Source organism: Lacerta agilis, chromosome 2, assembly GCF_009819535.1.
Source record: "Lacerta agilis isolate rLacAgi1 chromosome 2, rLacAgi1.pri, whole genome shotgun sequence".
In the NCBI taxonomy this organism is placed as follows: domain Eukaryota; kingdom Metazoa; phylum Chordata; class Lepidosauria; order Squamata; family Lacertidae; genus Lacerta; species Lacerta agilis.
Genome location: NC_046313.1, coordinates 76,293,372 through 76,306,291, shown reverse-complemented (window position 1 = coordinate 76,306,291; position 12,920 = coordinate 76,293,372). Strand labels below are relative to the sequence as shown.

At 52.0% G+C, this 12,920-nt stretch overlaps 1 protein-coding gene across 1 annotated transcript; it reads right to left on the bottom strand.

Annotated features, from left to right (window-relative positions):
- Window positions 1-376: 376 nt before the first annotated feature.
- Window positions 377-12,402, bottom strand: BARX1 (BARX homeobox 1). The gene is made up of 4 exons (XM_033140866.1): window positions 11,838-12,402; window positions 4,859-5,147; window positions 3,942-4,026; window positions 377-1,223 (listed from the first exon to the last, which is right to left on the bottom strand). The coding sequence occupies exons 1-4, from the start codon at window positions 12,043-12,045 to the stop codon at window positions 1,059-1,061; spliced, it is 747 nt and encodes a 248-aa protein (XP_032996757.1). The 5' UTR covers window positions 12,046-12,402; the 3' UTR covers window positions 377-1,058.
- Window positions 12,403-12,920: the final 518 nt, after the last annotated feature.

The window sequence follows — 12,920 nt, the reverse complement described above, 5'->3', positions numbered from 1 at the left end:
TTGAGGGGGGGCGCGGCAGGGGTATGAGTGTAGCCAAGGGGGCAGGGGGCAGCTGCCCCCAATCATTCTATCAACACAAATCTGAGGTTCTGCCCCCCTAACAAAAGCCTACCCCCCAACCAAAAATTCTGGCCACACCAATGGGCCAACTTGAATTAAATATTTGGGGGCCCAAGTAAGCCGCACCCCGCATAATCAATCACATTATGTGGTGCACGCACACCACTTGAATTGCAATGCCCATCAACTTGGGGAAGGAACCCTCAAATATTTTATGGGGGGCGAAGCCCCATTGGCTCCTGTGGGGAGGGGCCTAGGTTCCCCATTCCTGGCCTCGACGGCTCTGAGGAAATGAACGCATGACATTGCTCAGACCAGTCGTCCATAAAATACTTTATTGAAATAAAATCAATATCTTCATGTTAATGAAAACCGATTGTAAAAGGCGTCTGTCTGTCGAATAATTTGCGGGACCCCCAACCCCAACCCACCCCGTGTCTGAGACAGCGAAAGAAGAAAAAGAGGCCCCCTTCTGCCCAAATCCTTCTCACCCAACGCCCACCCAGCGCGAAGGCGACGTTTTCCTTACGTGTGCACAACAGGGACGGAGGCGGGGGTAGCTCAAACGCGCAGTAAATACAACGCATTCAACGGAGAATAATAGTCCACTAACCATTTTGCCACCCATCTTCCACTTTGCAGCTTCTGAAAAACAAAGTCAGTAGCGCGCCCCTCGTCTGTTTTGAGCGCCTACTCCTCTTTGCGCATCAGGCAATCCACTTGGTTTTTAAAGAAACCACGTATGCACAAGCGAGCGCCTCAACGAGGACTAGTCGATTGGCAAGGCGCACAAGCCTGCAGTTCAAGCCGTAATGGCTGGAGGTTCCAACAGGGCGCGCGTGGATGCGAGAGAGAGGATTTCGAAGGCGTCGCGGATCCAGCCTCTTAGGCCACTCACTGGGGAAGCAAGGCGCTTCGGCCGCGGCCGCCTTCGCAGTACCGTAAGTCTCCGTGTTGCAAGGCACTCCCGCCGAGAGGCCTCAGCCTGCGGCGCGCCGTTATTCCTCTTGGCTGACTTGGCAGGGGGAGCCCAAGCTTTCCGCTTGTTTCTCTGCTTCCTTCGCTCGCTCTTGCTCGGTCAGCTGCTCGCTGGTAGGAATGGAGTTTTTCTTCGGGCGGCCTTTGGGCTTCGTGGGAGATTCGAGCCCTCCGCCTTGCAGAACCTACAAAAAAGAAAAAAGGAGGGGAAAATCGGGAGAAGAAAGCAAGAAGAAGGCCCAAGGAATTTAACCAGCTAGGGAAAACTAAAAGGCTTATAAGGAACCCATCCTTTTTATTTTTATTTTTCAAAAAAAGGAAATTCAAAGTAAAAAAAGCTCCCGATTTCTAATAAGCATCGGTTCCCCAGTATTTTAACACCGACCCTGACTCTCCACCTGGCTTGCGCGATCCAGTGGGTCAACTAGGGCTGTCTGGGTTTGTTTTTTTCCTGCAGAAATCCTGCGCTTTTGACAGAATCCTGACAGGCAGAAATCCAACGGGAGAGCCTTTCTCTAGCAAGTTGTTCTCCCCGCAGAAGATAGCCTCACCTGTTGGGTTTCCACCTTGCGCAGCTGTTAAAGAAGCAAGCACCAGCTTTGTCCGAAACCAGTGGCCATCTTCAGGCAGCAAGTAAGGGTCACTCTCCTGCTGCAGGGGAGCGAGGCTAACAGAGAGGATCGCCTTGGCTGCTGGATCTGTGCACTCGCTCAGAGCACCAGTTCCTAACCAGGAAAGATCCGTGCTGGTTTGTTTTATACGAGTACTGTACAGTACTTCTGTTTACAATTGGAGCTTCTCCAGGAGTTTAGATCAGGGGTGCCTAACTTGTGGCCCTCCGCATCACATTCCTAGGCATGCCTGCTCTAAAATAAGCCCCGGGTGAAAACAGGCACAGGATTTCCGCCTAAAGGACGCTGCAAAACGCCCGCCTGTTTTTGCCAGATGATGTCTGACGGATGTTGGAGGCCACGACAAGGAAGAGACCCTCGCTCCGTAAAAGACAACCGCACTGCAATCCTGTACAGGATTCACAGGATTTCTTCCCAGTATAATTTCCGGTATGGTGGACCTGTGGCCTCCCAGAGGTCACTGGACTACAATTCCCATCATTCCTGGCCATTGGCCATGGTGACGGGGGCTGATGGGCGTTTGAGTCCTATGGCCCTGGAAGGTGTACCAGGCTGCCACTTTATTCATAATAACTACTGCGCGCAAATGCAATTGCAATGTGTGGCCAGGCTTTATTTCCCTTCGAAGCAAGACTCCTTGAAACTAACGAGAATGCCTCCTAGGAGCATAATATGAACTGGATACAGGAGGTTCATGGACTGCACTGCCAGTACTACCCTGTTTCTCCTAAAATAAGACATAGCCATAAAATAAGCCATAGCAGGATTTCTATGCATTTGCCATACCCCGAAAATAAGCCATAGTGACGTGGTACCTCCCATTAAAACAGCCTGGAGAGGCGTGGCTATGCAGCGTACCGATGCGACACGGTTAAAATAAGACATCCCCTGAAAATAAGCCATACCGTGTTTTGTTGAGCGAAAAAATATATAAGACGGTGTCTTATTTTAGGAGAAACACGGTAACTGTGTTTGCGCATATCAGCCGTGTTAGGTTGGTGCTGCTTTTCCATACTATGGTTTAAGTTCTGCAATGTCCGGGTGTTTTAACTACTTTGGGTTCCTATGGGAGGAAAGAGTGGGATTTATATTTAATTAATTGACTGATTCGATTTAATGGTGAGGTTTTTCTAAAACGCTGCGCATTGCCCTGCGCTCTTTCAGTAGGAAGGGCAGTATACAAAGTTACAAACACAATTAATAAGGATTATTATTATTATTATTATTATTATTCCTTTACACTTGACTCTCCCGCTTTTCCTTTCCTCTCGGCGTCTCCCCAAGTTGTCTAATGTTCCTTTGTAATGCTCCGTGCACACCGATGGAATAATACTAATAAATAAATCATCGTGAATGTGTGTCAGGCCCCACTTATTCCAATGAGCTTGTTTCCCACATTCCTGTTCTGGGATAACAGCAGGTCGAAGGCATCGGTGTGGACAAAGCTGCACTGATTACCATCCCGTTAGAACTCCACATTGAAATCCACGAGTAATTCATGGATCGATCAATCCCACAAATCACCAGTGTCAGGCTTTCTGCCAGCAATGGGAGGTGGGGGGACGCAGTGGAGGATCAGTTTTGAATCCTGGGTGCTTCTTTTAATTGGGGCCGATGAAGTGGGGTCGACTGGCTCTTCCCTGCCAAGAGTACGTTTTGCCCGGGGAAGCCCTGAAGGTTTGAGTCGGGTTGGAGCAATGGGCAAAGGTACAATCTTTGACCGTGCCACAGTCCAAAGAGATGGGCCCTATCGCTTTCCGTAGTGCTTGTTCCGGGCGCTGTATACTGCAGTCCGCCATATGTAGTAGGACTACAACTGGCATCATTCCTGACCATTAGCCATGCTGCCTGGAACTGATAGGAGTTGTAGTCTAAAACGTCTGGTGAATCAATGTTCCCCGCCCCTGGAAGGAGCCCCTTCTGTTTGCAGCCTTAGGAAATCAGCGGGTTGGGGGGCGTTTTACTTTTCCTACAGAGGAAAGGGTTGCAATTGACTAGCATTTCCCCTCCTTTACGGCTGGGGTGGATGCGTTCAGGTCACACCGGTACTTGGAGACAGGCAGGAGGAGGGAAAACAAACCTCTGCCCTTATATTCCTACGAGTGCCTAAAGATGCACGGTACTGGCGCCTTCTTTCTCCCTTTCCTAGGAGGTCAAGAAAAGCCATTTGGCTGGAACAGTGTGTTTTTCAGCGGTTGCCTATCTAAGTACATGGGGTGAAAGGGGAAAAAAACCGATTTAAATAGTTGAACTTCCAGAAAGCACACTTACTATTTTCTTCCATTTCATTCGCCTATTTTGGTACCAAGTTTTCACCTGTAGTTGACTCAGGCCCAGGGATTCCGCCAAATCTATCCTACAGGGAAGAGAAGAGATGGCGCACGTGGCTCGAGATCTCTATCTCCAGATCCTCCTTCCCACGCGCAAACTGCGCCGCTATCCACTCACCATCCCTTTCCCTCTACGTCCACCACCCACCCTGTTTAATAGGGTCAGGACCTCTAGTTCTGGGGAGCGCAGCATTTTCGTATATAAAGTGAGCAAATATGACGACCCTGAGAGGTTGGCTCGCTAAAGAAAATAAATAAATAAGCAATTTATCAGGTCCCTCCAGTGAGCTTCATGAATGAGTAGCTATGTTGTTCTTTTCAGAAAGAAAGGTCATATATACGTATCTAGTATTCCACACTGGAATGTATGGTGGATCACCCATGAGCAAAACCAAAATGAGCCATATTTGCAAGCTGGGGGCCTCCGTCTCTTCCTGCGCACACAATTAAATCTTGCAGTAATGTGGGAAACGACCCTAGGTGCTGTCCTGCTGAAGAAACGGCGGCCAAAGGAAGAAAGGACCCCCATCCCCATTGTGGGGAAGAAGGGTTCAGCGGGGATCGGAGGCTTGCCCAGTTGGGGTCGTTCGCGAACTTTGAGCTCTGGTGGGGACTGGGGGGGGGGGAACTGATCCTGACACCTAAGAGTCCCCGAGGAAGATTTCCTGGGCTGGCTTTCTCCGACGTGCGCTCTCCCTCTCTCTTTTGGCAGGAAGGCAAGCCGATAGGATTTCCCTCACCCTCCCCACCACCGTGTACCGTCCGGCTGTACGCTCCCTCGTGTGGTGGGGGAAGGCTGCCTCTAACTCCCACTCCCCAGGGCTCCCGTTTCCTCCCTCTCCCTGGGTGAGGGCCCACCTGTCGGGCGTGGAGAGGTATTTCTGCTTCTCGAAGCGCTTCTCCAGGCCCATCAGCTGCAGCTCGGTGAAGACTGTGCGGCTCCGACGGCCTTTCTTGGCTTTGCCTCCCGCCTCCGGAGTCCCCGGCTCCAGCTTCCCGCGGAGGTGCAACTCGAGGGGCAAGTGAGGAGGCCCCGAGCCGCCCTGGAGCCCGGAGCCCGCCGCTAGCAGCGCCGAGCTCAGGCCTGAGCAGCCCAGAGGCGCCAGCGGGAACTTGAAAACCGCCGCCTGCTCAGCCTTCAGCACCGCTGAAAAGAGACAGAGAGAGAGAGTCTCAACAGCTGGGGGGGGGTCCTCGACGGCCAGCCAAGCTCTAGCACCCTTGCCCGCCCCCCACTTCTGAGATAGCAGCGTTTGGAAGCAGGAAAGCGTCAGGACAAAGATCCCGGGGAAGAAAGCTTGCTGTCGCGCCTGGCAGATTCATATGCTCAGTACTCTCCGGCCACTCTTCAGGGAATTTTTCCTTACCCACAGACAAAAGGAGCCTTGTGGCGCCTTAAAGGGGAGCAGATGAATTGTGACTTCCCGTAGCTCGATGGCGCACAGAGGTATTGTCACAGGAAGAGCCCTGCCGGATCAGGCCCAAGGCCCAGATCAGGCCCAAGGCCCAGCAAGCATCCTGTAACAGCGAGCCCATGAGCAGGACGTGAGTGCAGCAGCAGCACTCGCCCCGCTTGGGACGCCCAGAAACTGGTATTCGGGCATAACCACTTGGATCGCTATAAATCTGCTCTCCACAAAGTTCTTTACTGCAGGGATTGCGCGGGAGCAGACTTGTGTCCTTCTAAGACCTCGATAGGTTACAACTCCCATCATGTGGCTGGCTGATTATTAATAGAGTCCTAAGACAGAGGTCAGGTCTCTCCAAGCCTCCAAGGTGGTAAAGAAGCTAAGAACCCGCTGAGATCTCGAATTGCTTGATCTATACATGTATTTCCTTCATTTGCATGGCAACCTTTCTCAAGGGAACTCTGGGTGACCTGCGTGGCAGGCAGGTCCCTCATTTCATATCCCCACCCAGGTGAGGTAGAATATTATTCACTGCCTCCAGATCACCGAGGAAGCCTCGGGGCAGAGCGGGACCTGAACTCAGAACCTTGAGGTCTAAGGTTGCGCTCCTCCTCCTCTCCCTTCAACTCAATCTGGCAGGACGAAGCTGGTTGTGAAACGGGGAGTCTCTTAGCTAGGAGGTGTCCGAGTGCCAGCCAGGAGGAGGCAGCGGGTGGAAATAGGAGCAGGTGGGGTTTATAAAAATGAACGTATTTACTTGGCAGTTAAGCCGCATTTAACTAAACTGCATTACTTCCAAGTAAACAAGGTTGGGATTAGGCTGCAGGAGCGTTGCTCCCTGCGCAGGAAATCGTGCAGCGCAATCTTTTCCTTCGAGGCTGATTTAGGATTAAGTCCAAGCGTGTCTGATTTTGGCTTAAAGGTGAATAGGGGCAGGTTGCACGATTTCTCGCGCACAGGCTAGCAATACTCCCGCAGCCCAATCCAGCCACTCGGAGGTTTACTGGATGGAGGGCGCTGGGAAGGAGAGCTGAGTAATGAGAGCGCCTCTTAAAAGGCGTCTGGATCCAAAGCGATTTGGTATCGAAAGTGGGGAGGGGGAGAGCGGGGGAGATCGATATGGAAGGATTCCTTTCCTATAAACCCCATCAGTCATCCTGCTAGTTTTCCATAACTAAACTGGTTTAAGTTTCGATCCTCAGCTGCTGTATTTATCCGAAAGCCTTTTCCAAGGAAACTAGCGCCCTGGTGACTTCAGTGGCGTTGCCATTTCAATCGTAAACAAACTAAATCGAAACTTCCATTAATTATGTCGAAGGTGGATTAGGCGCTTCCTATGCTGTAAATAGACGTCGATGACGTCAGTCGAATTTAGGTAACGTCCTATTTGGTAATACTTCGATTATGGGGCTTTCTTGCAAGTTGCGCTTGTTTGCATGTTTTTGGGATGGCACTACCACTGTAAAGTTTTCAGACAGCGGCAGAAATTGACTTATTTGAAAATGTTGCCGTTTTATCCAGCAGCTTGTGAATCTAGCATTCTGATCCCAGCGATCATATTTTATATTTTGTTTTCCCCGAGGAGCAGTAGAATATATTCTATCGTTTGGAAAGAAAAGAAAAATTGCTGCTGCTAAAATATTTACAGTATTTTTGAATCATATGAGCATCAGGAATAGTATTTTTTTAAAAAAATAAAGTAAAGTAAATAAATTACAACATTGGAAGCACAATATTAGACAAAACAAGTCCCTTTGATTTTACCGAAACTTACTTTCAAGCAATGCGTCCAGGAAACAGGTGAAAACCTTTTCTTAAAAGAATTCAAGACACTACATGCAGCCTGTATATACTGTTGCTCAAAAACTTTTTTCATGTTTGTGGAAATCTATTGTTAGTGAAGCAGTAACTCAATATTTCCCATAGAACAGGTAATAAATAGAGAATGGTATATATAGCCTACTGCTCTGATTTTTTGAAAGTATTTTGTCTAGCAGCTTATGAATGTGATTTTAGATGGAATCTAAATTTATTCCACTTTCATAGGCCGATTCTCAAGGCAATGGAAACGTAACCCGATATTTAGATTAAAGCTAGATTCTCAAAACACACTTATCTAGGAGTAAATGCTATTGAAGTCAATGGAACTTACGTCTGAGTAGACATCTGTAGGACTGAGCTGTACAGAACATACACATTAATTTGCATGCAAATACATTAATTAAAGGGCGTGTCAATCAAGCTTCTAAGACAATGCCAGCGGTGTGCATTTTTCTCCATAATGAAAAAGTGAAAATAGAATAATGAAAAGATGTAAACAACTTTTGCTAATTTGAAACAACCATTGTTTAATGCAAAACTGTCATAGCTTACACCCCCCACACAAAAAAACCACCCAAACTAAACCAAACCAGGGACAGGATCCAAACATAATTAAGCACTGAGTGGAGAGAATTCAACATATGCTAAATCTCCACCCATTGAAAGTAATGGCATTCAGTGTTCGACTCTCCCCATCCATCTATATCTGTATAGCACCTTCCTAAGCACGTTTACTCAGAAGCAGTCCCCACTGAGTTCAATGGGACTACCTTCCCTATCAAGCATGCGGAGGAGACCTGCCGCCTTCAACGATTTCCTCGCAAAACCGTGGAGGAATTTTCATCCGCTCCATCCAGGCAGGAGGTCATTTTTGTGGTACTTTTTCATTTTGCCGAGGAAACTCTAAAGGCGGCGGTACATTTGCATCCGCTTGCGAGTCACAAATTCACCCGCACTCCGCATATCTTGGGGCGGGGAGGGGAAAGGTGCTGGCAGACCTCGAGAGCCAATGCATACCGGCTACGGGGGGGGGTCAGTTAAAAATAGACTAAGATGCAAATCGCTTATAATTTCAGATTTCCCCCCCCCCCGGCAGAGTAGAAAGAGGCTCCCCAATGAGTGCCCTGTGATCAGCTCTCCTGGACCCACCGGCCCCTCTCCGCGCCCCTATGCTCTTCAGCCTGCGATCCTGAAAGGTGTCGAGTGTGGCGCTTCACTCTAAAGCGCGGGTCCGTAGTGCGCGCTCCGAGTCCTGGCGCAGAAGCGATAGAATCCGCGCGTCTCTCTTTTGGAACATCCACGACGCTTCTTTCCAAAAGGGATCCTCGGACCCACCCTACTTCGGCTTAAATCGAGGCGCGGCGGCTTTCTGCTTTGCAAAACGAACCCATTCCGCCGCCTTTGTTGGTAGTTCAGTAGGTCGAAGAAGGGCCTTGAAGGCAACCGGGTCACCACGCTGGGTGGACGAGCAGATCGAAACGTGCCGCCTGCGGCCACTGGCTTGTTAGGCGTTTACAAGCATCTAGTCCCCGCGAAGAGGCCCCAAAATAAACAGCCGACGTGGGCTCAAATACACACCGTTTACCGGGCCAGCATGTCCGACAGGGAGGGGTCTTTTGGTTTTTTTTTAGAAAGCCCATCCTGGGCCGCTTTCTCTAACGGTGGGACAATCTGCTCCTACCGAGTCGCAGAAACAGCTACGTCTAGGCAAAAAACAAAAAAACCCAACCGCAGATGACCCTCTGAGGGACGGGGGAGCTGTACCGGATCCGAATTCCACTCCTGACATAAAATGAGACCTAAATGATGATTTCCGAGGCCAGTGTTTGAAGACAGACATATTCAAATAGAAATGGGGAGGGCATGTGAATTCAGCGCGCAGGACACTTACGTAAACTTTTCTTTTTGGCAATTCCATTGCTATCTCATGACTCTGTTTTGAAGACCCGTTGGCGATCGTGTTATGCTTGTCTTGATCGTGGGCCTCGTGCGAAGTACTACCCGGCTAAGAGAAAATAGCTGGAATTATAAGGCTATGATCCTTTGCATGTAAGCCCCGCTGGGCTGATGTGCCCGGTAAATGTGCAGAGGGTTACGCTGTTAATCTGCTTTTTGTGCGCCCTCGGATCCTCGTTAACATTTTGTGGCCTATCCCTTCCCCTTCCCGGCAGTCATGTGAGATATAGATAAGATATATTATACATTTTCACATCGATCGCATGACAATTCAGGATTTTTAAAAAAGCAAAAGAGGCTCGGCCAAACGCAGTTCCATGAAAGGCCTTTGAAATCGATGGGCTTAGTCCCGCGTCAGCTCAGCGCTAGGGGAGTCCGAAAAGGGAACCGTTTTGCACTGAAGAGGGAAGGGAAAGTCTCTTTCTGAATCCTTCCGGCTTGAGAGCCTGGTCTGTGCAGGCCTCAGAGACCCACAACCCCGCCGCTCCTTCGCGCTCTCTCTTCTCCCTCCCTCTCTCTCTCTATCTCTCTCTCTCTCACACACACACACACACAGAGAGAGAGCCCCGCCAATAAACTGTAAGGTTTACGCGTCTCGCCCCACCTGGTTTCCAAGCAGATTGCAAAAGGAGAGTAAGTTTGGTTCTAGGAGGCCCAGGTGGGGAACCAGGGGCAAGAAAACCCGTCCTCGGATGAAAAGGGACCTTCTCCTACAGAGAAACATCACACACACGTTTGTCGTCGAGGCGCCATTTCAAGTTTGCCGGCACAGCAAAGAGATATCGGAAGGAGAGAGCAAGATTGCAAGGTCCAAAAGGCCCGCTCTACAAGACGGAATGGCACGGAAAGGAAACATTTTACGCATTTGGACGCGGTTACTTTAAAAACAAAACAAAACAAAGCCAAACCACTCGTAGAAACATGGGCGATTGATCTAATGCTGCTGAGGAGAGCGGGGGGTGGGCCTGAAACGGCTCTCCCTCGCAAGAAGGTCCGTTTCACTCCCCCCCCCCTTTCTTCGTAGGGGGCTCAGGGTCGCTCTCTTCCGGAGCAGTGCGCTGCCACTCGAGGACCCCATTTTTGGAGGAATCCTTACCAGTCTTTGGTGCTCTGGAGGTTGACGGCTGAGCCGCCCTTCTTCGAAAGCTTGGGGTTGGTCCGATCGAGCGTGGAGCGGAGCAAGAGCGAGGAACCCACTCCGCGCCCAAACTGGCTCCCGCTCCGCTGGTTACCCAGGAGGAAGAGGTCCTAGACCACTAGGGAGTTAGTTCGGAGCTACCGAAGGCCAATACCTTTCCGCTTCACCCCTCGCTTCCAGGCCGCGGCTCTCGAGGTGCAAGCCTCGACTCTTTCGCTCCGTGCCATTCCGCAGGATCTTGGTATCTTTATATTGCAAGACCCACCCATAACACCGGCTCTGCTATCTCCGCCAGTGGTAGATTCATCTGGACACAAGGACGGGGGGGGGGGGGCGGAGGTGTCAAAGAGAGGCCCGATTCCGTCCCAGTTTACTCAGAAGTAAGTGTCACCGAGCTCAACGGGCCTTCATAACCCAAAACGCGTGTCCCCCCCTGCACCCCACAGCCCCAAAAGCTCAGGGAACACAAGACTGTCTGCAGCCTTAAATCCATTCCCTTTCCTTTGATGCCATGCCAGTGGAAACAACCGCTTGCCCAAAGGCATCGAATTAAATGGGTTGTGGATCGGGTTGTTTCCTTCGCCTTGCTTGGACCCAGCACACACGCGCACGCCAAAACTCTGAACTTACTTATTCAAACCGATCTACATGGATCAGAATAGGAATCCTCCGAATTGTGTTATTTACGGACATGGGTGGTGGGACACGCTAACCCTCTCAAAGACAACAAACTTGCCTCTCCGTTTCTGGGACAAAGTTATTTAAGTAAAACGGAATCAGCACCACGAAGCTTATGGGAGATTACTCCCTAGTTAGTGTATCGAGGACGGCAGTCGTTATGTCTCTCTGCAGTCTTACTCGGGACGGGAGAAATCCCCACTAACGAAAGACCTTGTTGTGCCACAGGCCCGTCCATCTCTTGAGCTACAGCTCCGGCGTGCCAGCCCTTTGGCGAGCGGGTCCCCTCGATTTCCACGGAACGAAAGGCGCGCGTGTCTTTGGGGATCGCAGCCCAAGATTACCCGAGGCCCTGATCCGTGAAGCCTTAGCCATGTTCGGCGGAGATCTTCCCCCTTTGGAAGAGGTGGGACTTGCCTCGACTCCTCCATACTCGGGGGAGGTGGGTCGGAGTGCTGAACAGCGCGCTCAAGAGCGGAGTTTCACTGTCCCTCGCGCGCCACCTCCCTGCCCTGCGCCCACGACTTTAGCGTGAGGAGGCCGAGCCGGCCCCTAAGGCACCCGCCGCCCCCTCGGCCAAAGGAGAAGCAGATCGGTGGAGCTTCCAGGCGGGGAGAGTTGACCTTGAGCAGGGAAAAGGGGAAAAGCAGCGTCCAAGCAGCTCTTTGCGCGCGGACAAAAGAAGGTCCACGTCTATTTATTTCCGTTTCAGTCCCCACCTTCCCTCTCCAGGGGGGCAGCCAAGCTCTCCCTCCCCCCCCCCGCCCGACGCCCCACAAACAGCTCGATCCGGGGAGGGACAGGATTCGGTTCACCCACCTGCCCACAGACCTACCTAGGGGGCTGTGGAAGGGCCGCGCCGAGAGCAGCGCTTTCACGCCGAACTTGAGCAGCTCTCCGGCCGGGGCAGAGCCCTTGGCGTCCGGGTGGTCCGTCAGGATCTCCTCGATCATAAAACTCCTATAGCGGTGCGATCGGTGGTCGACGAAGGGGTCGGCGGGGAAATAGTGCGCGGCGGCGCCCAGCTCCAGCGGGTGCTGCATCGCTCTGCGCGGCCCCTGGGAGCCTGGTCCCTCCTCGGCCCGGCTCCGCTGCACAACCCTCAGTGCGACCTCTCCCCGGACGCCTCTCCTTCCCGGACGTGCGCAGGCCTGGCGGAGGCAGAGACCATCCTCGCGGCCTTGGGGCGCCAAGACCCTTCTTCAAATCCCCTTCGGAAGGAAGCAAGGCGGGGCGCGGCCGGTCTCCCCCGAGGGCCGCCCGCGCGTCTGCCCGCAGTCGCCGCCGAGGACCTCCCTGCGGAGTGAGGCCAGGCAGCCGAGTGCGCCGCGTCCGCTTGCTCGAAGGCGCGGCCTCCTCCGAGGAGCCCCTTCTCCTTTCTCCGCCCCAGCGCCGCTGCAGACAACAGCCTATTATAGGGCTGACGCGGGCTGGAGCGCGGAGGGGAGGGGGGAGAGAGAGAGAGATGCCCGGGATGAGGAGGGGCGGGTACCTAGGAATGGGCGCTTGATCCTGCGCCAATGCAAGCAAATTAGTCTCCACGCTGGACGGCTGGAGAAATCCAAGCCGTCTTTCCCCCCCCCCTCCCTGTCCAGCCACGAAAAAAGGCACATCTGCCCTACTTTGGGGGCCAACTCCGCCCGAAGTGGAAACGATTCTCTGTGTGTGTGTGTGTTACACACACACCCCTATTCCGAGAGCACGCTGCACCTAAGGGTGGCTCGCAGTGGTATCTTCACAGTGGCCAGGAGGAGCAAGACTGCTCCCAAGCATTTGATCCAGTACCGCAGCCAGCGCAGGGCAGCAAAGCCGGACAAGGCAGCGACGGTCCCTGTCCGACGCTCTTGCCTTTATGGAGCTAAGGCATCGGTTCTCAAAGGGGATGGCAGGAGGGGATGGCAAATGTGGAGGGAAGATT